Genomic DNA, 26,515 nt, shown 5'->3' on the forward strand with positions numbered 1-26,515 from the left:
GCGCACATGTGCGGGGACGGCAGATGACGGGCCATCGTCTGCTTCCCAGCACTTGTCCACAGAGCAGACTAGATGGAGAATTGTATATGATGCACTATAACAGGGTTATAACAAGTTACAGAAAGCCCTTTATTAACATTATGCGAGACTATGGCCCACCTCACATGGCGGGGCAGCAGCCGGAGAGCCAAATGTTGGAGACCATTACAGACATGGGATACTTAAAGGGGTTGGCCACAAACATCCATCACCTAGTCACAGAACAGGTAATAAATGGTTGACTGCTGGGGTCCAACCACTCGATTTCCCCCCCCCCCCCCCATCATTTACAAAAACAGGATCCCCCAAGAAGCGGTAGTGTGCATGCATAACCACCACTCTACTCGTGGTCTATGCCAGTGCTTCCCAACCAGTGTGCCTCCAGCTGTTGCAAAACTACACCTCCCAGCATGCCCGCACAGCCAAAGGCTGTCCAGGCATGCTGGGAGTTGTAGTTTTGCAACAGCTGGAGGCACGCTTGTTGGGAAACACTGGTCTATGCAACTGCCTTGGCTATCTGTCAGTCCCATAGAAGTCAATGGATGTGGTTACTGCTCAGTTGACACAGGCAACTCTGAGACCTCAGTTCGTGTCACACATTCATCATCTATCCTGCAGATAGTTGATCAATGTAACTTCTTTAAGTATTCACTTACGGTAATTGTCTCCAACCTCGGGCTCTCAGCTGCTGCCACCACCGGACCACAGAGCTTATTCACCCAGCCTGCAAATCTTTTTATGATCTGCCAGCCACTAGGATGCCTTGCCCCCCACCGATCACAAGATCGGCAGTCCCGTGAGAATGGAGATTATGCATTCATTTATTTGACATCCGAAGCCATGAATGCAATACTTAAACTAGTATGTGCACTAACAAAAAAAATTACAAATAAATAAAAAGGAATATGAAATTTTATAAAAAATCTTTAAGCCCCAACAAAGCCTTTAACTAAAACACCCAATTGATGTCTGAAATGCAAACTATCCCAGTGAGATTGACCAGCATTCACATGGTGACCACCACTGCAATAAAGACGTTATATAAAATATGCAATTCATAAATAAAATGTGCAAAATACAACAATCATGTACAAAATCATAGTGTGACTGCTGCTTCCGCAGTAACTAGTTAAAGGGTTGCCCTACTATGACCATTAGGTCTCTGGTGGACGCGTCCTATCTCAGGGTATGACACGGTCGCCATTTTTGTTCCCATGAAAGTAGGCAAGCCTGAAAGGAAGCGTCTAGAGAAGCCCAAGGTGACAACAGTGAAGAAGTCTCACTTCATCATCTATATGGCTCTGTTCACACTTGCATCAATGGGAGTTTCTCGGGCATCGAGATACTCTGACATCAGTGCTGTTTTTTGTCGTAAAAATATCAGAACCTTGATGGACCCCATTAAAGGGCATCTGTCAGCAGTTTTGTCCCCATGACACTGGCTGACCTGTTACATGTGTGCTTGGCAGATGAAGGAATCTGTGTTGCTGCCATGTTCATACGTGTCCGCATTGCTGAGAAAAATGATGTTTTCATATGCAAATGAGCCTCTAGGAGCAACGGGGGCGTTGCCATTACACCTAGAGGCTCTGCTCTCTCTGCAACTGCCACACCCTCTGCACTGCGATTGACAGGTCCATATGTGATGACATTTACACTGCCTGGTCCTGTCAATCCAAGTGCACGGCGAGGCAGTCGCAGAGAGAGCGGAGCCTCTAAGGTGTAATGGCAACGCCCCCGTTGCTCCTAGTGGCTCATTTGCATATGAAAACATCATATTTCTCAGCAATGTGGGCACATATGAACATGGGACCAACACAGATGCCTTCAGCTGCCAAGTGCACATGAGGCTAGTGTGAACAGAGTGCGTCAATACTACATCAAATGCCTTGCAAAATAAAATCTGCCTACAAAAAGAATCAAGAGGATCTCACAGGAAAAAATAAAAATAAAGATGGCGTCTGCGCTGCAGGAGTGGCTAGAAAATAGTTTCATTTAATGCCAAATATATACATTAAAATGGCAGTAAACACAAGCGGCAGGAGGTCGCCCTGAAACCGCATTGTTTTCCTATATACATAATTTCCAGTCTATTCACGGTCACTATGTGCGGCCAGTTCTGGTTATCAGCGGTACTTCATATCTCGCAGGGAGCTTTTCAGCATGCTAGAAATCCCCCCTGGCGACCCATCCAATTCCTCTCAGTCAAGGGAAGCATCTGGGGCGTGGGGCACGAGGGGGGTCAGAGATCAAGGGAGGACGACCACAGATGACTCTCCGGTCACAGGCGTTTCAGCGCTAACGTGTTGTCTGTAAGGTGCTCAGCAGAGTAGAGACGTGGAGGGAAGTGTACACACTCCGGACCCAGCCGTGGATATGGAGAAGTCATTAACTGACAGGTTGGCTGCTACCTGGCTGCTTCTTCTCCGAGATCTTAAATACATTCCTGCCTCTATGGGGTATACATGACAATAAGCTTGAAATAGGAGCTTCCGCTAGTCCTGTGAATAGAGACGACATAAAAATACATTGTGAAAAAATATATATTATAATATATATACAGTCATGTGAAAAAATTAGGACACCCTTTGAAAGCATGTGGTTTTTTGTAACATTTTTAATAAAAGGTTATTTCATCTCCGTTTCAACAATACAGAGAGATTAAAGTAATCCGACTAAACAAAGAAAACGGAAGAAAAGTCTTTTCAAGATCTTCTGTAAATGTCATTCTACAAAAATGCCTATTCTAACTGAGGAAAAAGATAGGACACCCTCACATGTATTCCCTCTTAAATTGGCTCAGATCTCACACAGGTATATCACACCAGGTGCACATAATTAGTAGATCGTTACTCTGCATGTTGAATGAGGCTTGCCCTATTTAAACCTCAGACATTTAGTTTGGTGTGCTCCTGACTGTTGAAGTGAGAGTGAGCACCATGGTGAGAGCAAAAGAGCTGTCAGAGGACTTCAGAAAAAAGATTGTAGCAGCCTATGAGTCTGGGAAGGGATTTAAAAAGATCTCAAAAGATTTTGAAATCAGCCATTCCACTGTCCGGAAGATAGTCTACAAGTGGAGGGCTTTCAAAACAACTGCCAACATGCCCAGGACTGGTCGCCCCAGCAAGTTCACCCCAAGAGCAGACCGCAAGATGCTAAAAGAGGTCTCCAAAAACCCTAAAGTGTCATCTCGAGAACTACAGCAGGCTCTGGCTACTGTTGATGTAGAAGTACATGCCTCTACAATCAGAAAGAGACTGTACAAGTTTAACTTGCATGAGAGGTGTGCAAGGAGGAAACCTTTGCTTTCCAAGAGAAACATCGAGGCCAGACTGACATTTGCCAGAGATAAAGTTGACAAAGACCAGGACTTCTGGAATAATGTTCTTTGGACAGATGAGTCCAAAATTGAATTATTTGGACACAACAGCAGAGGACATGTTTGGATGTAAACCAAACACAGCATTCCAAGAAAAGAACCTCATACCAACTGTGAAGCATGGAGGTGGAAGTGTCATGGTTTGGGGCTGCTTTGCTGCAGCAGGACCTGGTCAGCTCACCATCATAGAATCCACGATGAATTCTACTGTGTATCAGAAGGTGCTTGAAGAACATGTGAGACCATCAGTTAGAAAATTAAAGCTGAAGCGGAACTGGACCATGCAACATGACAATGACCCAAAACATACTAGTAAATCAACCAAAGATTGGCTGAAAAAGAAGAAATGGAGAGTCCTGGAATGGCCAAGTCAAAGTCCAGATTTGAATCCCATTGAGATGCTGTGGGGTGACTTGAAAAGGGCTGTACGTGCAAGAAACCCCTCAAACATCTCACAGCTGAAAAAGTTCTGCATTGAGGAGTGGGGTAAAATTTCCTCAGACCGATGTCGAAGACTGGTAGATGGCTACAAGAACCGTCTCACTGCAGTTATTTCAGCCAAAGGAGGTAACACTCGCTATTAGGGGCAAGGGTGTCCTATCTTTTTCCTCAGTTAGAATAGGCATTTTTGTAGAATGACATTTACAGAAGATCTTGAAAAGACTTTTCTTCAGTTTTCTTTGTTTAGTCGGATTACTTTAATCTCTCTGTATTGTTGAAACGGAGATGAAATAACCTTTTATTAAAAATGTTACAAAAAACCACATGCTTTCAAAGGGTGTCCTAATTTTTTCACATGACTGTATATATATGTATATATATATATATATATATATATATATATATATATATATATATATATACATACACACACACACACACACACACACTCAAAACAGACAATCCATTTTATCCAGGTTACCTGATGGGGCAAGGCTTCGGAGGGATTCCAGAAGATGAGGACTGGTGAACTTGACAAGACACCGGAAGGGTTCGATTTTATTGGCAATACCAGCTCCCCCATTGAATGAGGTCTCCAGCTGTTTAAAAAAAAAAAAAAGATTACGTTTCAGCAAATGGCGCTGGTCATGTAGAGAGAGTTAATACAAGGCACTTACTAATGTATTGGGATTGTCCATGTTGCTTCCTTTGCTGGCTGGATTCATTTTTCCATCACATTATACACTGCTCGTTTTCAAGGGTTATGACCACCCTGCAATTCATTAGTAGTGGTCGTTCTTGCACACTATAGGAAAAAGCACCAACCTACGTGTGCTCCCACCATCCTGGCCACAAGAGAGACCGGCACTTTTTCCTAAAGTGCTGCCTTCTCTGGTGGCCAGGACAGAACCTTTGGAAACGAGCAGTGTATAGTGTGATGGAAAAATGAATCCAGCCAGCAAAGGAGGAAAATGTCACCAAAATTATTTTTTTTAAAGAAAAGGTTTCTATGATGGCAGAAAATCAGATGTTAAAAGGGGGTCGTTCGGGGGAGGGTGCAAATTATTTTTAGTAGACTGCTCAGAATGGAGTAAAGAAAAAAAAAAACTAAAATAAAACAATATTTAACTATTCTCACTTTCTTGATACAAAAAAAATGGCAGAAGATGACCGCTTGACCAATCACTGGCTGAGGTGGGTCACTGCTGCGGCCAGCTCTGAGCACTTTACTAAGAATTTAGTCCCTCTGGACAAGCCCTTTAACCATGAGGTGTTGGTTGCTGTCTTCTGGTTTCCACAGAGGCAATTCTACTCCAGACGCCATTGTAAATGCATACCTTATATGACGCATATTCCAGCTTTGGAAGAGGGCCATCGCCAAATGTTTCAAAGGTCACCTGACGTATCCGCTCCCTTTCCTTATTATTTTCATAAGCTACTCTTGAATCCACTGGTAAGAAGAAAAGTACATTACGACACACAATACAATCTCCATGACCGAGCTAAACGTAAAAGCACAAGGGCTACAGATGAAGGTGAAAGGTTTTGAACACTAATATATATATATATTTTTAGGTGAAATGGATAAAGTCCAGGAATTTGAGGGATTTCCCCTCATTGCCCACTGTAGAGGAAATGTAGCATTACACGGTGCCCATTCAAATGAATGAATAACGAAGAGAAGAGGGTCCTAAGCACATATGACCCAATAGCATATATATTGTCTTGTATAGTGATGGCAATTGAGGACTTGGTTGTAGCTACTGCTCAAACCATATGTTACTCCATGCATAGAGTGCTTGCCCTAAGAAGAGATCTAATAGGCCAGTCTATAAAATAATTAGCAGCGGGGTCTTAAAACTCCCCACTGTCTATAGCATCTGTGTGTACTGTGTGCAGAACCTCCAGTGTATTTCTAAGAGATGCAGCTTCATTCTGCTCCATCCTACCTCCTACCTCCTATAACACTTGTCTCAAGCAGGAGGTAGGGGAAACGGTCTGAAACTGCATCACACAGAATACACAAGCAGTGGGGATTGTCACTGATCTAGAACTTACTGCCCTTACATAGGAGCCAGAGCAGAGTAAGTGCAATGTGCGACGAGACCTTGCTCCTCTGTCTCTGCAAAGGCATGCTGCATTAGCGGGAACAATACTGGGGGGGGGGGGGGGGGGGTGTTGGAGAAAGATGACAGACAACATATAAATGGCACATTAGCTAAAACAGGTAAACACAACAGTTTCTACAGTATTCTTATAATAGTTTATGCTGCACTATACAGGAATTTTGTTTGCTGGAGTGTTTCTTTAACAGTGAACCCTAGAGTCAAGACAAAAAAAATGAAAAATAAAAATTTGGAGGGCGAATGTATGTCATCGCTTTACAGTCACGGGGGGTTGACCATTGGACCCCTACCAATCCTGACAACGAAGGGGCTGGAGGGCTGACCGCTTTGCATCTACTTAGCTCTGCAGGGAAAACAATAAAAGGGCTGCGGGATCTTGGTCCAGGAATTTGCACCCACACCGATCGCGCCATCACTAGGATATGACGCCACTGGTAAATAATGTGTTACGTTTATAGTATGGGTTGTTGCAGATCTTTTTATTTACTTTGATTAATAACATTGTATACAGGAGAAAAGTTCCCTTTTTAATTTTGTTTTTTGCTGTAAAACCACTTAGCTGCCCCCGTCAGCAGTGACCGCAGCATCTGAGAGCTTACCAGCTAATTACACACACAGTAGTGGCTGAGCAGGTATTGATACAGAGGGAGATAACATGAAGGAACTGGAGGAAGGTCTGTGCGCCTCCTCCTGTTCTCCACATTGCCTGCTTCCCCCCCCCTTGACACAAGCTGCAAGAATAGTATATGCTGCTCTCACTCCAACCTGCTCCAATTCAGGCAAGATCATGACTAGAGCTGCATTCTTGGCTTTTAAGACAAGACAAAGATTCCAGCTCTAGCTCAATTGTAGCCAAAGTAAGACCCCCCCGAATCAGCTGCCCACCCCCGCAGTCACACCGCCGACCAGGAGTTCTTCAAAACAGAATTGTCCTTTTCTGCTTGAATGAACCCCGTTCCGATATGTGTGTGTATAGAGTTACATATTTGACGAGTTCTTACCTATTGCAGGAGTTTTGTAGCTTTTTTCTGGAATTGATTTTGACTGATACGATTGAAACGGCTGTATGGAAAGAAAAGAGAAAAAAAAAATCATGAGGGTGATACACTGCACATGCAACACACAGACCTCCTTACCACAATGGTAGAGACAAATATTTCTAAAGCCACTTAAAATTGCAGCGGCACCATGAATGCTCAGTGTATTAGCATTTAAAGGGGTTCTCCGGGCTTAACCTTTTTTGGGGGGGATTAAAAGCTAACATGTGGAGGAAAGATTACTGAGCACATACTTACCTTCCACAGCGCAGCCGATTCCAAGATCCACCACCCGGGTACGTGACTGCTCCTGTCGGGCTTTCTTGTCTTCCGGTGAGTCTCCGTCTTCTGCTCTTCCTTTCTTGTGCAGGAGACGGATCGTCGTGAATGACGTCACCGCCTCCTGCAAAAGAAAGCTCCGCCTGTCCGTCTTCACTTACAACGCAAGCGCACTATGCTTAACTATAGTGCGCATGCGTGGGATTGCCGGCCGCTCTCTGCAGTGTACAGGCTTGTATGTGAAGCCTGTACCGACTCCTGCGCAGCGCGATGTAAGCGCTGTGCAGGAGTGACAGCATAGCGATCAGCCACAGAGGCTGATCGCTATGCTGTGCATGTCCCTGGGGGCACTTTGGATGGCAAACAAGGGGCACTGGACGTCACCGTTATGGGGGCGCTGTATAAGTGATGGGGCTCGTGCACAGAACAGTATCGGTTTTTCGGTCTGCAAGTGGCGGATCCACTAACTAAGGTTACTGTCCGTGTGCGATTATTTTTTTTTGCAGTCCCATTGAGTTCTATGGGTTTTAGATCTGCATTATGTGGGCCAGAATAGGACATGTTCTATCTATCTTTCGCAGAACTGACACACGGATGTGGAAAGCACAGGGACGTCAGCAGTGTGTTTTTTATATCCGTATGTCAGTTCCAGTAAAGACAGAACATGTCCTATTCTGGTCTTCAAAATGAGGACCTCAAATCCATGGAACTCAATGGGACTGCAAAAAAATGTGGATCGCAAAATTGATACTGTCGTGTGCATAACGCTGGGTTCACACCTGAGCGTTTTACAGCGCGTTCCTACGCGCTGTAAAACGCACAACAGGCAAGAACCAATGATTCCCTATGGGAAGGGTTCACACCTGGGCGTTTTACAGCGCGTACGATCGCGCTGTAAAACGCCCGACGCTCAAACAAGTACTTGAGCTTCTTTGGGGCGTTTTGACGCGCGTTTGTGGCCATAGGACACTGCAGTCAATGACACAAACGCGCGTCAGAAACGCGCGTTAAAAACGCGCGTTAAAAACGCTCAGGTGTGAAAGCAGGGTAAAGGTTTAGATACACAGCTCAGCAGGCAGTATGCACACAACAGGCTCTGTATCAGGCACACATACATCTTAGGATTAGATACAGATGTGTTTGGATACACTTGTCGGTTCCACCTGTTTATCACGGTCTGGAGATGGTGAGGGCAGAGCCTGCAGACGGTCAGTGATGGGATTAGATACACAGCTCAGCAGGCTGTATCACACAGGATAGGATTAGATACACATGTGAGGGCAGAGCCTGTGGACGGTCAGTGATGGGATTTAGACACTGAGTGAGAAGTAGATTCCTGTCTCTGCAGAAAGACACAGGAGTTATAGATGGAGGAGCTGCTGCAGACAGAGCAGAGTGGGGGCGTGGCCAGCCTGTGACTCATCACTGTGCAGTGCAGCCAGGCTTGTGTATCAATAAAGTTATGTATTCAACAAAACAAGAAGGGGAGAAAGTAAACAGATCTGCCAGGATAATCTGATGTCTTCCCGGGAGGAAGGAAAGCTCGGACATGAAAAACAGGTATTGGGGGCATATGTATGCATGGTGAGGGGTGTTGGGAGCACATAAAAATAATTTTGATTTTGGGACCGGACAACCTCTTTAAATCTTCTCGAAAAATGCTGACTACGTCCGTGTCTTATCTGCCTAGAACAGTGGCAGCTACCAGTGTATGAGTGGACATTGATGGGACTGGTGACTTAGGTAGCCACAGAATGACCCTATGATAACAGTGAACCAAGTAAGACTCAGAACTGCAAGTATTGTCATGGGAAAACAAATAGGGTGGGGACTTATCCCCCCCCACAAAAGTTTCCTTGTGTTAGAAAGCCGGGTTTTGCAACTTTTTGAAGAGGACCAGTCCTGACATTACCATTAGGGATGAGCGAACTTGTGTTTAAGTTCAGTGTACAAGGTCCCGATTTTCCGTCCTGTATGTAAATCCGTACCATCAGTACAGGGAGGAGGAGACGGTCGTGATTCTCAAGGGGCGTCTCTTTCTCCCTGTACCAATGGTATGGATTTACATACAGGGTGGTAAAACAGAACAGGGGGGCACAGCGGGGGAACGGAGCAGCGCATAGAACAATAATAACCTATATCATATGCCATCAGTATGCCCTACCCTGCCAGGTATTTATATGGTAATGTCAGGACTGGTGAAAGGTTCTCTTTAAATGTCAAAAATGGCTTTTGTACGCTGGCCTTGCCAGGATATTTAAAAAAAGGGGAGCGTGGCGAGAGCAGGGCTATGGACACCAGCCCATTTATCCTTATTTAGTCTGGTGCATGGACCACCGATGGAGGCATGTAATCTATGACGAGGTGTGCGACTTGTTATAAACTAAACGTCTGCAGGATCTGTCAAGTCTGTCGGTGGAACACTTGGCGGTCTTCATAAATCAGGGCCAAAATGCTGCAGGTCACAGAATGAAATCAGCAGTTCATGAGCTAACAAGGTGTATGCCTGCGGGAAAACATTATACATCTTTTCTCAGAAGTGATTCTAAAGTTTTACAGTAGGTGGGAAAGAAATCCATATACTGGAGTTTACCTTATCAAACAGCTGTTCATGACACAGTGCTACAAGGTCAGGATTTCCTGAGGAATTTTCCCACCTGCTGAAGGCGTTTAGAACCAGGCCTGAAAAAAGGAAAAGCCAAAACGGGGTTCAGAAACACATCTAATTACATAAGGCGTGGCAGATATGCTGCTAATACCTAAGGTTTACTTAAAGAGGACCTTTCATCGGTCCAAACATTGTAAGATAACTATCAGGCTGTGTACAGCGGCGCCCCGATATCTCACTGCACTTACTATTATTCGGGGCGCCGCTCTACACAGCCTGATAGTTATCTTACAATGTCTGGACCGATGAAAGGTCCTATTTAAAGGGGTTGTCTCAGAATCAACACTTATCTGTTTACAAGACGGGTGGTGGGTCTGATTGCTGGGGGTCGAACCAATCATGAGAACAGTAGTCAGACTTATACACTAGCACTCTATGCGAGTGAGGGAGACCGTCAAGTACAGGGGTCAGCTGTCTCACTCTGTCCAAAGGACTCTGAATGGAGCAGCAGCGCGCATGTGTGACCATCGCTGCATTCAAATGTGACCCCATCCCCCAATTTAAGTGATCGTGGGGATCCTAGTGGTTGAACCCCCACAGACCAGACATATATTCTGTGGACAGGTGGATGGCACTAGGCGCATGGATTTCTAATTAGGCAGTTTTCAGACTCGGACGCATGGACGTGCAAGGGTAAATAACCTCAGGTTGTTCATATAACAGTGGCCCCTGGGGTCTAGGCATGGGGACTGAATTGCAAGCTAGAGGGTACGTTGCAAAACAGTGGGACCCTTTTAACAGAATCTGCACCATTTAGCATTAATTCTCACTCATTAGGGGATGCGATAGACCACCCTAAAAATATGTGTTTTTAGGTAGCGCTTAAAATTGTAAATGTTGGGAATTAACCTAATTGCTTGGGGTGGGGCATTCCGGAGAACTGGTGCAGCTCGGGAAAAGTCTTGGAGACGGGAGTGAGAAGTTTGGATTATGGTGGATGTGTAGAGTAAAAAGAGGAGAGAAACTAGGAACCCCAACAGCAAGAGAGAGACAATAAATGATACACTGAAAGAGTGGAAAGAGACATAGCAAGAAAATCAAGAGAGCAGCGTCTTTAGGCTACTTTCACACTAGCGTTCGATCGGATCGAACGGATCCGATCATAATAATGCAGACGGAGGCTCCGTTCAGAGCGGATCCGTCTGCATTATTTTGGCATATAAAAGCTAAGTGTGAAAATAGCCTCGGACGGATCCGTCCAGACTTTCAATGTAAAGTCAATGGGGGACGGATCCGCTTGAAGATTGAGCCATATTGTGGCATCTTCAAACGGATCCGTCCCCATTGACTTACATTGTAAGTCTGGACGGATCCGCACGGCCAGGCGGACACCCGAACGCTGCAAGCAGCGTTCAGCTGTCCGCCTGTCCGTGCGGAGGCGAGCGGAGCGGAGGCTGAACGCCGCCAGACTGATGCAGTCTGAGCGGATCCGCATCCATTCAGACTGCATCAGGGCTGGACGGAAGCGTTCGGGTCCGCTCGTGAGCCCCTTCAAACGGAGCTCACGAGCGGACAGCCGAACGCTAGTGTGAAAGTAGCCTTAAAGAGTAACTAAACATTTGTGTCAAATTTTAATAAGTTGTCCCTAATGCCCTAATAAACGTTTTTTCTAATATACTTTATTAAATTTATTTTATATTTTTTATTATACTTTTACTTCCCTAAAGCAAACCATTAACGGTGTGCTTAAAACTCAGTTCTCTCTACACCGCTGACAGCTCAGTGGTATACACAGTACGGACTGTGAAATTTATGAATGGGGCCACATTAGTAACATAGTTTATAAGGCCGAAAAAAGACATCTGTCCATCCAGTTCAGCCTGTAAGCAGGGAGTACAGGCAAGGAGCGCATATTGCTGCTCCTGCCCGTGCCCCCTGGAGGTTTACTAACTCCTGGTTTACTTTACAAACCTGATTTGACAAACAGGTTTAGTTACTCTTTAAGGCCAATAAATCGCAGCATGGTGGAGATGGTGGTCCGCCGTGTCAGATGCTGCAGAGAGATCCAGAAGAATGAGTAGAAAGTAGTCGGCATTGCACTGTGGTGAGAGCAGTTTCTGCAGAGCGTGGAAACCAGATTGTAATGGATCAACGAGAGAGCAGAGAGACAGCGGATGAGGAGATTAGAGACAGGTTTGTAGTTAGCTGTGCAGATGGATTCTTTAGTAATGGGGTAATGACGGAATGTTTGAAAGAAGAAGGGAAGATACCAGAAGAGAGATAGATTGAAGATTTCAGTTAGAGGACCTGTCACTGAACAATGCAGTGCAATCTGAAAGCACCACGTTATAGAGCAGGAGAAGCTGATCAGTTTGACATATATATGTTTGTGGGAAAATATTCAGTAAAACCTGTAATTTATACATTTATACCTCTGCTTTTTCTCTCTTCTGTGAACAGCGTCCGGTACAGGAGGGAGAGGTTATCAGTGACTGATATACACACAATGCTAAGAGTACAAAGAGAGATAGCCGTCAGTCACCTCCCTCCTGTACCGATAGCTCTTCACAGGGCTGCAGATTTAAATGTAAAAATGACAAGTTTTACTGAACCTTTTCCTACAAAAATATACATCAATCCGTTCAGCTTCTCCTGCTCTATAACATGGGGTTTTCAGATTGCCTTGCATTTTTGGGTGACAGGTCCTTTTTAAGTGGGTATTGACAGCTGGGAAGACAGGGTCAGTAGTGCACCTGGTAGGGCGAGAAGAAGGGAAGCCTGGAGACCGTTTCTTCTGCGACTCGGTGGAATGTGGAAAGTGAATCGGAAGAGATGCAGGGGAAGGGGGTAATCAATGGAGACTGGGAGTGAATTTCATGGCGAACGTTAACAATTTTCTCTTGAAATAGGTGACCAGATCTTCAGCACAGAAGTCTGTAATAGATGTCCGCACTTTTGAACTAAGGAGGGAGTGAAAAAAGTGTCAACATGTTTTTGGATTATTCGATAGTGGGGAGAGGAGTGTTGTGAAGCAGGTGTGATTGGCGAGTGGGAAAGCAGCGTGATAAGGTATCAGCATAAGCGTGTAATGGGGGAAATCTTCTGGCATGTCAGCTTTTCTCCTTAGGTGTTTAGCACTCCTGGAGCGTCACTGGAGAAAAGCGAGTTTGAGAAGCGAGTCAGGGTTGCACCACTTTTACTCCCAGAAATGTATCTTTATACTTCCAGAAGGAATGACAAGTCACAATTCTAGACAAAAAATAAATAAAAATCTAACAAAGAGGTTTTATGGTTATATAAAGTTATCCCCTATCCATAGAATAGGGGGTAGCTATTAGATTGGTGGGGGTCCTACGGCTGGGACCCAGACCCCATACCTCAGAGCAGCCAATCAAGCAGGTCCTGCACTTGACCATCTCCAGAACTCCTATAGAAATGAATGGGCATCAGTGTGAAAGTTCTAAGTCAGATTGTGTTGGTCTAGAATTGTGACTTCGATAGCAATCAGACCACATTTTAATGCTCATGCACACGACCGTATGCCCTCCGAGAAATACGGTCAGTGAGTGGGCCATATGTCCCGGAGCAGCATACATCGTGCGCACAGCATCATAGGTTACTAGGATGCTGTGCGCATCGGGCCGTCCGCGGGATAGAATAGGGGGTAGCTATTAGATTGATGGGGGTCCTACGGCTGGGACCCAGACCCCATACCAGCACTTGACCATCTCCAGAACTCCTATAGAAATGAATGGGCATCAGTGTGAAAGTTCGACTGGTTGCTCTGTTCATTTCAGGGGGCTCCACGGAGTATGGAGTACCCATTCTCGTGATCCGTGGGGGTCCCAGCGATAGGACCCCCACTGATCTAATAGTTATCTCCTATCCTGTGGACAGGGGATAACTATATATAACCGGGATACCCCTTTAAACTAGTAACACACAAACTGCTGTACCATTCATGTCTTATTTGGGAAAACATGTGTTTCTATTAAAGGGTTTCTGTCGCCAGAATTAACCCTATTAAACTGGCTGACATTAGCGATGTGCTAACGTCAGCAGACCCCAACTCTCCTATTCTCATGCTTATGGATGCCCCCTTACTGCACAATTTTAACTTTGACCTGCAAATTAGCTTCTAGGAGCGAGGGGGGGGGGACGTTGCGCCTGCTCCTAGAGGCTCCACTCTCCCACCTCATGTCATGCCCTTCCGTCCTCTATTGACAGGGACAGCGTTAGTCTTCTCCTGCCGGCCCTGTGTGCTGGATAAATCTCGCACCTGCGCAGTGTTGTTTACCCAGCACACAGGGCCGGCAGGAGGAGATAAACGCTGCCTGGTCCTGTCAATAGAGGACGGCAGGGCGTGACATGAGGTGGGAGAACGGAGCCTCTAGGAGCAGGAGCAACGCCCCTCCTCCCTGCTCCTAGAGGCAAATTTGCATATCAAAGTTAAAATTGTGCCGTAAGGGGGCATCCATAAGCATGAGAATAGGAGAGTTAGGGTCTGCTGACATTAGCACATCGTGTTAGGGCTAATTCTGGCGACAAACTCTTTAAAGAGATATTAAAAATGTCAGTTACCAGGTTTAAATAAAGGCACACAAAGCCTAGTTATTGACAAATTTCTTCTTCTCGAGAAAGACTGGTTACAGTGAACCATGTCTCGCTGCAAACAACTTTCACAAGGCGTGTTACAGAGACACATGAAGATGTAAAGACTACACAAGTATTGCTAAAGACGTGGATGAACATCAGTCCACGGATAGACAAATCATACACAAATGGAGAAAACTTGGGACTGCTACTCTTCCTAGGAGTGGGTGTCCTGCTAATACTACTCCAACAGCACAACGAGGAGTCCTGAGAATTGAGAAGGAACTCAAGTGTATCGGCAAAAGTCCTCCAGAAGACTCTACAAACTGTAAGAACCTCTGTGTACGTGTCTACTATTACAAAAACACCAAGCAAGAAGGGTGTTCATGGAAGGAAACCACGAAGGAACATTGCTGCTGGAAAACACCTCGTTGTTCCACGATACTACTGGGAAAATGGTCCATGTGCAGATGAGACAAAGGTGGACTTATTAGCACAGCCAATACCAAAACTACATCCCAACTGTGAAGCAGGGTGGTGGGAGCAGCAGGATTTGGGGCTCCTTTTGGGCCTGAACATCTTGTAATCATCAACTGAAACATCTGCAGGGAGGAATGGTCCAATACACCTCCTTAATGTTGTGCAGATCTGATTTGCAGCGACAGGAAACATTTCGTGGATGGGAGTGCTGCTAAATGGGAATTTACAAAGTTACTAAATTCACTTACTTTTTTCTCCCTGCGCTGTAGAGAATAAAAGACATGAATGGTACAGCCATGTGCGCTATTAGCTTAGTCAGATTGTGTTGGTCTAGAATTGTGACTTCGATAGCAATCGGACCACATTTTAGGGCTCATGCACACGACCGTATGCCCTCCGAGAAATACGGTCCGTGAGCGGGCCATATGTCCTGGAGCGGCATACATCATGCGCACGGGAGCGCACAGCATCCTAGGTCACATCGGGCCGTCCGCGGGACTATTGTCCCGCACTCATATGATATTATAGCCTCGCGGGCAGCCCGATGTGCACAGCATCCTAGTAACCTATAATACTGTGCGCACGATGCTCCTGTGCTCACAGACCGTATGTCTCGGAGGGCATACGGTCGTGTGAATGAGCCCTTATTAGTAGTCCATGCACTAATCCACGTCATGCCAAAGGGTTCACTTACTTTTTCTAGCGATTGTACTGAAACAGACAGATCCGTTTTAGAGCTACTACATTCGGCAGGACTCACCTGACTAAATCTCTTGAATACTATGTCCTGAAGGGATTTCAAGCAGCGGCTTTTCAGTTCCATCTCCTGGATCTGCCTGTATCCTGTAGCCAATAAAAGGCCCTGGAAGAACAAAGAATAGCGCTGTTTACAGCAAGGGGCAGAATAAAGACAATGTGAACGTGGTCTTACACTGGGAGACTATTCTTCATGGGCGCATCCAAGCAGTTACCTGAGAAAGCACCGGCCACTGGGATTTTGCGCAGCCTGTGATAAAGGCGTATGGAGCCTGGGTCTGGTACACCACGAAGGTTGGCCTGTACTGATTAGGCTTCATGCAATCCCTCCCCCAAGCAATTCGGATCCACAAGGAGCCTTCAAACTCTCTGAAGTGTATGGTTACCTGGAAGCAAGGAGAGGAGGGGAATAATGGTTGAGTTCCTGAATGGGAAATTACAGAGAAACGGTCACAAGTCTGGTATCCATGGGCATGATTTTGTGCCATTCATGTTTTGGGCAACTGGGTATAGGTCATCCAATAACATGGAAAATTAAAAGGGCTGTCTTATATAGACATTTAGGGGGGCATTGATCACGCCAAAGGTGGTTTAAAGGTGACGCAAGTCTTAGAGAATGGCTTACGTGTGGCAAAACTTGCACATTTTTCCCACTCACGCCACAAGTGGCGAGAAAAGGGGGTCGTGGTATGGGCGGGCTCACCACTGTCATTCTCCACATCATTTTTCTGGCATGGAAAATGGCTCAAATTGATGCCACCAAGAGAGCTGACGTAGAGTTAAAGGGGTTGTCTCACTTCAGCAAATAGCATTTATTATGTAGAAGAAGATAATACAAAAGCACTTACTAATGTATTGGGATTGTCCATATTGCCTCCTTTGCTGGCTGGATTCATTTTTCCATTGCATTATACACTACTCGTTTCCATGGTTACGACCACCCTGCAATCCATCGGTGGTGGTTGTGCTTGCACATTACAGAAAAAGCACCGACCTCTCTGGTGCCCAGGACTGTGGGAGGCCAGTGCATTTTCCTATAATGTGCTAGCACGACCACCAATGATGGATTGCAGGGTGGTCATAACCATGGAAGCAGTGTATGATGCAATGGAAAAATGAATCTAGCCAGCAAAGAAAGTAATATGGACAATACATTAGTAAGTGCTCTGTATGAACTTTCTCTACATAATAAATTTTATTTGATGAAGTGAGACAACCCCTTTAAGTCTGTCGCACTGCCTTCCGGACAAAGTGGTGCAGGGGGACTTGAGACCAGTGTGAGAAAACGCCGGTCTTAATAAATGCCCCCCTCAGTGCATATCCACAGGATATGCCATAAATGTCCGTTAGGAGCGAGTCCTAGATCGCTGAGACACAGACCCGTCTTGTGTCACAGGGTACAGAGAGTTGGCTGCGCATGCGCGGCTTTCCTCATTCACTTCTATAGGACTTCCAAAAATAGCCCGGGACATTTACTCTGCCATTTTTAGAGGTCCCATAGATGTAAATGGAGAGAGCCGCCATGAATTTACCACCAAGTCTCCATCCCCAGCAGCATGAGACAGGTTTTCGTTTTTGAGATAAGGGCGGGTCCCAGAGGTGCGGAGATGCCGTAAATGTCCAGATGAGACACCCCATTAACGGGCTTGTCTCCTATGCATATACCTGTCCATGCTTGGCTATTTCCAATGACCATCTAAGGCTGGTTTTTACACGGGCGTTGCAGGAAAAGGTGCGGGTGCGTTGCGCGAACATGCACGATTTTTCCGCGCGAGTGCAAAACATTGTAATGCGTTTTGCACGCGCGTGAGAAAAATCGGCATGTTTGATACCCAAACCCGCACTTCGGGTTTGGGATCGGGGTTGTGTAGATTGTATTAATTTTCCCTTATAACATGGTTATAAAGGGAAAATAATAGTATTCTTAATACAGAATGCATAGTACAATAGGGCTGGAGGGGTTAAAAAAATTTAAAATAATAATTTAACTCACCTTAATCCACTTGCTCGCGCAGCCCGGCTTCTCTTCTGTCTTCTTTGCTGTGTACAGGAAAAGGACCTGTGGTGACGTCACTCCGGTCATCACATGGTCCATCACCATGGTGATGGACCATGTGATGACCGGAGTGACGTCACCACAGGTCCTTTTCCTGTACACAGCAAAGAAGACAGAAGAGAAGCCGGGCTGCGCGAGCAAGTGGATTAAGGAGAGTTACTTTTTTTTTAACCCTTCCAGCACTATTATACTAAGCATTCTGTATTCAGAATGCTATTATTTTCCCTTATAACCATGTTATAAGGGAAAATAATAATGATCGGGTCCCAATCGTCACCTAGCAACTGTAACCATGCGTGAAAAATCGCACCGCATCCGCACTTGCTTGCGATTTTCACACAACCCCGTTCATTTCTATGGGGCCTGCGTTACGTGAAAAAACGCACAAAATAGAGCATGCCGCGATTTTCACACAACACACAAGTGATGCGTGAAAATACCCACTTCATGTGCACAGCCCTATATAAATGAATGGGTCCGGATTCAGTGCGGGTGCAATGCGTTCACCTCACGCATTGCACCCGCGCGGAAATCTCGCCCGTGTGAAAGGGGCCTAACAAGGACAGTTCTCTGGGGACAATTGACTGACGACTGTTTGACACAGAGACTCTTACATTTTTAAGAACTGAATGGATGCCCTTTTTGAATTGCACTCTGAATTTCGAGACATCGTCAAGACTTTTGTCTGAATCTGTGAAGAAAAGAGAAATAGTAAGAGCGCAAGAGTGAACAGTTTTAAGGTGACGCTGCTGGGTCCGTCCGGTCACCCTCTTATTCACAGTAGTGTTTTCCAGCTAATGGCCTTTCACCACAGGTTCTGGTTCTCCATAGGCCTCTCTGACACCAACGATACGGATTTTGTCCGGATCTGTTCAGGAAAAAAAACTGATGGTTTTGCACGCAAATTCAGTCTGTTTTGTCTGCAAATGAGTTCAGTTTTTCATGCACGTGAAAAACAAAAAAACTGAAGAATAGCAATCCACATCTCCCAGCAAACATCAGTGAAAACCGCATTACATCCGGATGCCTTCAGTTTTTCACGCAAGCCCTGTTCACTACTATGGAGCCAGGAATCTGAAAGACGCGCAATATAGAACACGCTGCGATTTTTCCTGAATGATTCCTTTAAAAAAGAAAAAAAAACAAAAAAAAAAACGTGCACAGACCCATTGAAATGAATGGGTCAGTCCGGATGCTATGTATTTGCTTCACGCATCGCACCCGGACGGAAAATTCGCTTATGTGAAAGGGCCTTCGGGTACGACTACATGGTGTGGTAGTGAGCAGTTTCCGGTGGCGCGGTCAAGTACCACGCTATCGATTAGGCCGCAGCTGCCTCTTATTTGACTAATGAAGACCCCACTGTATAGGAGGTCTGCATTGTTAATGGCCGCACAGTATTGAAGGTGCTGCCCGGCCATTAACAATCAGATTCCACCTTTCATTTTTCAGAAATCCTTTGGAAAATGAAAGATGGGATTTGATTGTTTGCCATCGGCAACTAAGCCAGTTTTGAGAAATCTCCCCCCGTGTGTTTCAATGAATGACGTGTCTGGTCCTATGCCCCATGGATGGGACAGTCATGCGGGCAGGAGGAAAGTTTTACCGAACAAGGAGTATTGAAAATACCACAGAAAAGGTGCATTAGTGAGGGTTTGCTCCTGATAATTGGCCCGTGTAAGCGTGTGGCGGTCACCCAAACAGCAAAGGCCTTCACAGAAGTGTGGGTTAGGTGTTGTGTAAATTTTATTATTTTCCCTTATGAGACAGGCCCATCTCCCGCCCCCTTTTTTTAGACCTGGCGTGAGCAGCGGAAAGGGGGGGGGGGGGGGGGGGGAAATAAAAAAAAAATATGAAAATCGCAGATTGTGGTACAAATAGCCTTTGTGCCGCAATCTGCAACAGATATATGCCAAAAAGTGCTGCACGTCTGTTAGTTAATGACCCCCTAAGTTTTTGCAATACTTCTATATGATGTATTAAACCCCGACTACCATATTGGTTTGCTTACAATTGGACGTGCTTTTAGCTCATGACGGGCAGGTTATTATGAATTACTACATTTTTCTTACTGTGTTTAGGTTTTATATGTGTTTTTTTTTCTACTGTATACTTTTCAACATAGGCCAGGGGTGGGCAACCTGCCGTACTCCAGCTGTTGTGAAACTACAATTCCCAGAATGCTGTATTCACAACAGCTGGAGTACTGTATGTTGGCCACCCCTGCGATAGGCCATACTGCATGAGGCAACATGCATAGTGACACAGACAGGTGTCAATCATTGTGTCGCTCTGCCTCCGTCTCCCGCCAGCAGCTCAATACTCGTGTTCCTACAGTCTAAATAGGCAGCATGTAACCTGATCTCTCAGTGGGCCGATAATCCAGCTCATCTCTCAAAACGGATTTTAGTTGCAAATCGAAGATGACTAAGGCTACTTTCACACTTGCGTTCGGGGCTCCGCTTGTGAGTTCCGTTTGAAGGCTCTCACAAGCGTCTCCGAACGGATCCGTCCAGCCCTAATGCATTCTGAGTGGATACGGATCCGCTCAGAATGCATCAGTCTGGCAGCGTTTGTCCTCCGCTCCACAGGCGGACACCTGAACGCTGCTTGCAGCGTTCGGGTGTCCGCCTGGCCGTGCGGAGGCAAACGGATCCGTCCAGACTTACAATGTAAGTCAATGGGGACGGATCCGTTTGAAGTTGACACAGTATGGCTCAATTTTCAAACGGATCCGTCCCCCATTGACTTTCAATGTAAAGTCAAAACGGATCCGTTTGCACTATCATGAACAAAGAAAAAAAAAAAATATATAATTTTTTTTTTTTTGTTCATGGTAATGCAAACGGATCCGTTCTGAACGGAGCCTCCGTCTGCATTAATATGAGCGGATCCGTTCAGAACGGATCCGATCGAACGCTAGTGTGAAAGTAGCCTTATCAGTGCATGGGAAGAGAAGAAGTGGCTTATAAGTAGAGAAAGAAGCGATTATCTCTAGGAAAATGCATTACAGCGCTTCTTATATTCTCTGCCTCTGTCTCCCTCCAGCAGCTCACCTCCTCCCCTCTCAATAGACTTCCATAGGCAGCATGTAATCTGATCTATCAGTGGGTTGATAATTAGTGTTGCGCAGACTTGTGTTTTAAGTTCGACGTCCAAAGTACGGGTTATCGAAGAATCCCGTTATGGATTCCGAATTGCGTGTGAGCGCCGCTGCCTTCTCAAACAGCTGATCGGCAGGGGTCCCGGGTGTCGGACCTCCGCCTATCATCAGTTTAAACAAACTGCAGAACCCCTTTAATGCTCAACGTATATTTGTAGCTGAAAACAAATGGAGCTCTGAGTGATGCATATGCGTTACCTGATGGCTTAGACATCTGATACACCTCCCAAGATTTCTTTTTTGAGTTAGAATGGTAATCTGTTCAAGAAGGAACAAAAGAATGGAGACAGTCAACATACGAGCTATAGAGTACGAGGTTCAATGTATACTACGCCATGGACTGAAGAATGAACAGCAACACAGGAGTGCCACACCAAATTCTTTTAGTCAAGAGGTTGTCAAGGATTTGACCAATTATGGCTAGTTTTTCCAAAAACTGGACCTCACCCAACCCTTGGTTGCATGGGGTACTGCAGCTTAGACCTAGTCACTACTATGGAGTGGAGCTGTAACACCAGAGACAGCCCAAGGACACACCTATTCACTTCAATGGGGCTCAGCTGCAACTAGGCCATGTGACCGATGAACGCCAGTCTACTGCTAGCGGCGCTGCCTTCTGAAACAGCTGATCGGCAGGTGTCCTGGGTGTCGGATCCTCACCAATCAGATACGGATGACCTATCCTGAAGAAAGGCCATCAGTATAAAAGCCTCGATAACTGTATAGAGGGAACTGCTAATCGTGCAACTAAATGCTAATTACAAAAAATGGGAGCATTTGACTTACAGATAATATCCAGATCTGCGGCATGATCCATTGTGGCCTTTTTACTCTGTGAAATAAAAAAAAAAAGGACATTACAAACACTGCAATAATTAAGTGCAAGATAAAGGTCACCTCAAAAATGTAATTAAAAATGTAGCATAGCCACTGAGCTATTCAATAAAATGTATCTGTATAGCGCCACCCGCTGTTTTCTTTTCTTTTCCATCTTTCTTTGTCCTGCTCACTGAGAAGGCCGCACATGCTCAGTTTCATACTTCAACTGCCTCCTGAGCTGTCATAGGCAGAGCTGAGACACGCCCCCTGAGCTGTCATAGGCAGAGCTGAGACACGCCCCCTGAGCTGTCATAGGCAGAGCTGAGACACGCCCCCTGAGCTGTCATAGGCAGAGCTGAGACACGCCCCCTGAGCTGTCATAGGCAGAGCTGAGACACGCCCCCTGAGCTGTCATAGGCAGAGCTGAGACACGCCCCCTGAGCTGTCATAGGCAGAGCTGAGACACGCCCCCTGAGCTGTCATAGGCAGAGCTGAGACACGCCCCCTGAGCTGTCATAGGCAGAGCTGAGACACGCCCCCTGAGCTGTCATAGGCAGAGCTGAGACACGCCCCCTGAGCTGTCATAGGCAGAGCTGAGACACGCCCCCTGAGCTGTCATAGGCAGAGCTGAGACACGCCCCCTGAGCTGTCATAGGCAGAGCTGAGACACGCCCCCTGAGCTGTCATAGGCAGAGCTGAGACACGCCCCCTGAGCTGTCATAGGCAGAGCTGAGACACGCCCCCTGAGCTGTCATAGGCAGAGCTGAGACACGCCCCCTGAGCTGTCATAGGCAGAGCTGAGACACGCCCCTTGAGCTGTCAGCTTGTTGTAAATCTAGCAGAGCATAGAATGTGGAGATCTCTGGATCCATGGGAGGTACAGGGCTGGTTCTAGCTTCGTTAGAAAGAGGTTGTCATGTGCTGTATGATGTCTGATTTTCTTTTTTTATATTAGGGATAACCCCTTTAACTGCCATTAAAGGGGTTTTCCGAGACTTTAAGGCCTCATTCACACATATGTGGATTTTCACGGACCACGGTCTGTGAAAACCCGGCCTGCCGAGCGCAGGGCGTCATTGGTTGCTATGATGCCATGGGCTTCGTGCCGCCGCTGTAGAGCAATACACTCGTATAGATCGTACAAGAGTATTACTGTACAGCGGCGGTGGCACGACGTGCACGGCATCATAGCAACCAATGACGCCCTGCACTCAGCAGGATGAGTTTTCACAGACCGTGGTCCGTGAAAATCCACATATGTGCGAATTAGGCCTAATACTGATGACCCATCTTCAGGATAGGTCATCAGTAGCTGATCGGTGGGGGTCCGACACCAGGAACCATGTCGATCAGCTGTTTGAGAAGGCACTGTAGCTTGCAGTAGTGTTAATGCCTTCTCTCAGCTTTTCCAACGTCTGTGACATCACGTTTAATGGTCACATGACCTAAGTGCAGCTCAGCTCCATTGAGGTGAATGGGGCCGAGTACAGCCGCTATACAATGTACGGCACTGTGCTTGGCGAGCTACAAGGCGGCTGCAGCTCTCACGGGAGCGCCAATGCCTTCTCAAACAGCTGATCAGCGGGGTTCCAGGGTGTCGGACCCCCACAGATCAGATACTGAAGACTTCCAGAGTTTCGGAAAACCCTTTTAAAGGGAACCTGTCACCGGGATTTTGTGTATAGAGCTGAGGACATGGGTTGCTAGATGGCCGCTAGCACATCCGCAATATCCAGTCCCCATAGCTCTGTGTGCTTTTATTGTCTAAAAAAACAGATTTAATACATATGCAAATTAACCTGAGATGAGTCCTGTCCCTGACTCATCTCACGTACAGGACACATCTCAGGTTAATTTGCATATGTATCAAATCGTTTTTTTTTACACAATAAAAGCACACAGAGCTATGGGGACTGGGTATTGTGGATGTGCTAGCGGCCATCTAGCAACCCATGTCCTCAGCTCTATACACAAAATCCCGGTGACAGGTTCCCTTTAAGTTAAAGGAGAATTCCAGTTTCTTATTTTTCTGATTTCCACCCTAGCCTGCGAGATCTGGGTGACAATTCCATACTCGCCTGCTCCCCGCCTCTTTTCACTTGTCTCCCGAATGGAAAGGTCACCTGCGCTGCCGCAGCCTATGATTGGACTCAGTGGGGACGTTTTCTAAAGAGACACACGACCCAGCAGTGATGTGCTGCTATGGGACACGTCACCCGCAGAGGCCAGTCATTGGCTGCAGCAGCGTACTGGATTTTAACATGCCCAATCCTTTTGCTCCCATGGCTTTCTCCCCCTCTCAGAGTTGGCTGTACATGTGTATATAGGGGTCTGGACAGACAGCTGAAGACTCCCGACTAATGCATGCAGGCGAGCACGCGACCTCATTGCGGGTTACCTCACAGAGACTGACAACTTCCATCGCTAGAATGTCCTTCGACCTCAGCAGAATCAGCGGCTGGAGATCCTTCTCTGCTAAAACCCCCCATGTCTTCAGCACAGGCATGACTTCAGCAAAACGCATTCGAGAAACTATCCGTTTTATAAACTCGGCAATCCATTCGTCCATAGTAGAAATGCTGGAGAAAAGGCAAAGGGAAGAGTATGAAGACAGCGCAGAGACGACCGAGGGCGACAAACCTCACAAATGACTCTGCCTCAGATAGAACATTGTGCCCCCAGAGTCCTGGTAAAGGTGGTCGCGGGCTCCACGTACATGACGTTACTGATGCAGCCACGTAGACGTACAGGGCCCATCTCAAACAAGGTTCCCCTTACTACAAAAGTGGACTTCTCCTTTAAATGTACATTAAGCTGGACATACACATTAGATGCGTATCGGCCAAATCCTCCAATATTGGTGGGTTCGGCTGACCATCTAGTACGTGTGGTGGCCTCCTGACTCTCCCTGGCGGCTGATGTTGGGGGAGATCAGGATCGGGCATGTTGGATTCAACCAGCCGATCGGTTTGTTAGCCGTCTGGCAGAAGCTTTCTCCCCAATACATATACACGCTCGGCTGAAATCGCATATGTACAGGAGGATCGGGGGAGATAACCGACGGTCTAATCATATGAAATGCATGAGCTCCTGCTCTCCCTGCCTCCCTTTAAAGGGCATCTGTCAGCAGTTTTGTCCCTAGGACACTGACTGACCTGTCACATGTGCTCTTGGCAGTTGAAGGCATCTGTGTTGGTTCCATGTTCATATGTGCCCGCATTGCTGAGAAAAATTAGCTTTTTTAAAATATGCAAAATGAGTCTCTAGGAGCAACGGGGGCGTTGCAGTTACTCCTAGAGGGTCAGCTCTTTTTGTAACTGCTGGGCCCACTGCACCCTAATTGACAGGGCCAAGCTTTATGCCATTTACACCGCCTGGCTCTGCCAATCAAAGTGCAGGGGGCGCAGCAGTTGCAGAGAGCAGAGCCTCTAGGTGTAATGGTAACACCCCGTTGCTCCTAGAGGCTCATTTACATATATTAAAACAACACTTTTCTCAGCAATGCAGGCACATATGAACATGGGACCAACACAGATGTCTTCAGCTGCCAAGCGCACATGTAACAGGTCAGCCAGTGTCATAGGGACAAAGCTGCTGACAGATGCCCTTTAAGATGACTTGGGCTAGAAAACTGGCTTCTTAAGGAGGCTGTCCATATTCAGGTGTCTTTTCGCCTTCTACCCCTAATTTCGCTCGACCTGCAGCGGGAAGAAGAGTGCTCCCCACCACTGGTCCCCCGCTACCATTGAGTGGTAACGTATCCCCCACGCGTCATGTCCATGGGTCACGTGACGCATGAGGGACACAGCACTGACTGTGCAGACGGACAGGTGACCCCCGTCAAAGCATATGAGCATACGTGGAACCTCAGCGGGTCAGTGACAGCAGGGGACCAAAGGAGCCAAAACCCAGTGGTGGGGTGCAGGTAAGTATGCCTCCCTCCGCAGGTCCGGCGATTGACGGGGTCACCACCGAATGTGGACAACCCCTTTAATAAATGTGGCACACCTCACGCTAGTGAACACGAGACGCAGAGCAGCATCAGAAATGTCGGTCTTGGTAAAGTCCCCCTGACACGTCCGCTCTGTGGCAGATTCTATTGCAAACCCCTTTGACACGGCTTAGAGATGTCTGAAACACAGTACAAATAAGACTTCTCTGGATGGAACGTCAGAAAGCTCTGTGCTGTGCCGAAGGGGTTAAACCTACAGCACAGACCTCTTTGATCGGACGTCGTCATTCTGACAGGATTGCCCCACTAATAGCACTCCTGCCCTCGGACCCGCCGCCAGGCACAGCACCACAACAGGCTGACTAAAGCACGGTATTACCCGCAGATGTCCTTGTACGCTATTTTGTTTAATAAAGTTTACACTACAAAAAAACACAAAAAAACGGAAACATTCCATTCACCCCCCACCACAGCGGTGACCGTACAACACACACGACTGCCGCTCCCTTTATAGTATCACCTTTGCCGCTTCGGTTTCTTGCCGCTCCCGGCCGTCGGAGCCATGGCGCTAACAACCCGTGTCTTCAAACGGACCAATCATACTCCGGCTCTGGGTCGCTTCCTGTTGACGTCATCCCTGAGCGACCCCCCTCCCCATCTCAACGCAACAGCGTCTGGTTTCTAGGACCAAGCGTCACCCCGCCCCTCACACTATACATATTCCATTCATTGGCTATCGGCGTCGCTCCGCCCCTCGTCGGCTAGATTTCCGTCATTGGTCGCTTAA

The 26,515-nt window shown here is 46.6% G+C and overlaps 1 protein-coding gene across 1 annotated transcript; it reads right to left on the reverse strand.

Moving 5' to 3' along the window:
* Nucleotides 1–1,825: 1,825 nt before the first annotated feature.
* On the reverse strand, nt 1,826–26,337 carry CENPN (centromere protein N). Its single transcript, XM_044270446.1, has 11 exons — nt 26,249–26,337; nt 24,175–24,355; nt 21,744–21,789; nt 21,156–21,215; nt 18,409–18,485; nt 15,954–16,124; nt 15,743–15,844; nt 6,987–7,047; nt 5,197–5,309; nt 4,341–4,458; nt 1,826–2,540 (listed from the first exon to the last, which is right to left on the reverse strand). The coding sequence occupies exons 1-11, from the start codon at nt 26,290–26,292 to the stop codon at nt 2,428–2,430; spliced, it is 1,086 nt and encodes a 361-aa protein (XP_044126381.1). The 5' UTR covers nt 26,293–26,337; the 3' UTR covers nt 1,826–2,427.
* Between the last annotated feature and the right edge of the window lie 178 nt (nt 26,338–26,515).

Source organism: Bufo gargarizans, chromosome 10 (genome assembly GCF_014858855.1).
Source record: "Bufo gargarizans isolate SCDJY-AF-19 chromosome 10, ASM1485885v1, whole genome shotgun sequence".
Lineage (NCBI taxonomy): Eukaryota > Metazoa > Chordata > Amphibia > Anura > Bufonidae > Bufo > Bufo gargarizans.

What these genes read in the sequence shown, in the direction of transcription:
- CENPN (XM_044270446.1), bottom strand. Translation starts at nt 26,292, where the DNA reads ATGGCTCCGACGGCCGGGAGCGGCAAGAAACCGAAGCGGCAAAG. An exon ending in TCCATTCAGTTCTTAAAAAT is followed by an intron (nt 16,125 to 18,408) that starts GTAAGAGTCTCT and finishes CCTTGCTTCCAG; the next exon opens with GTAACCATACACTTCAGAGA. An exon ending in CCGAAGCCTTGCCCCATCAG is followed by an intron (nt 2,541 to 4,340) that starts GTAACCTGGATA and finishes CTCTATTCACAG; the next exon opens with GACTAGCGGAAGCTCCTATT.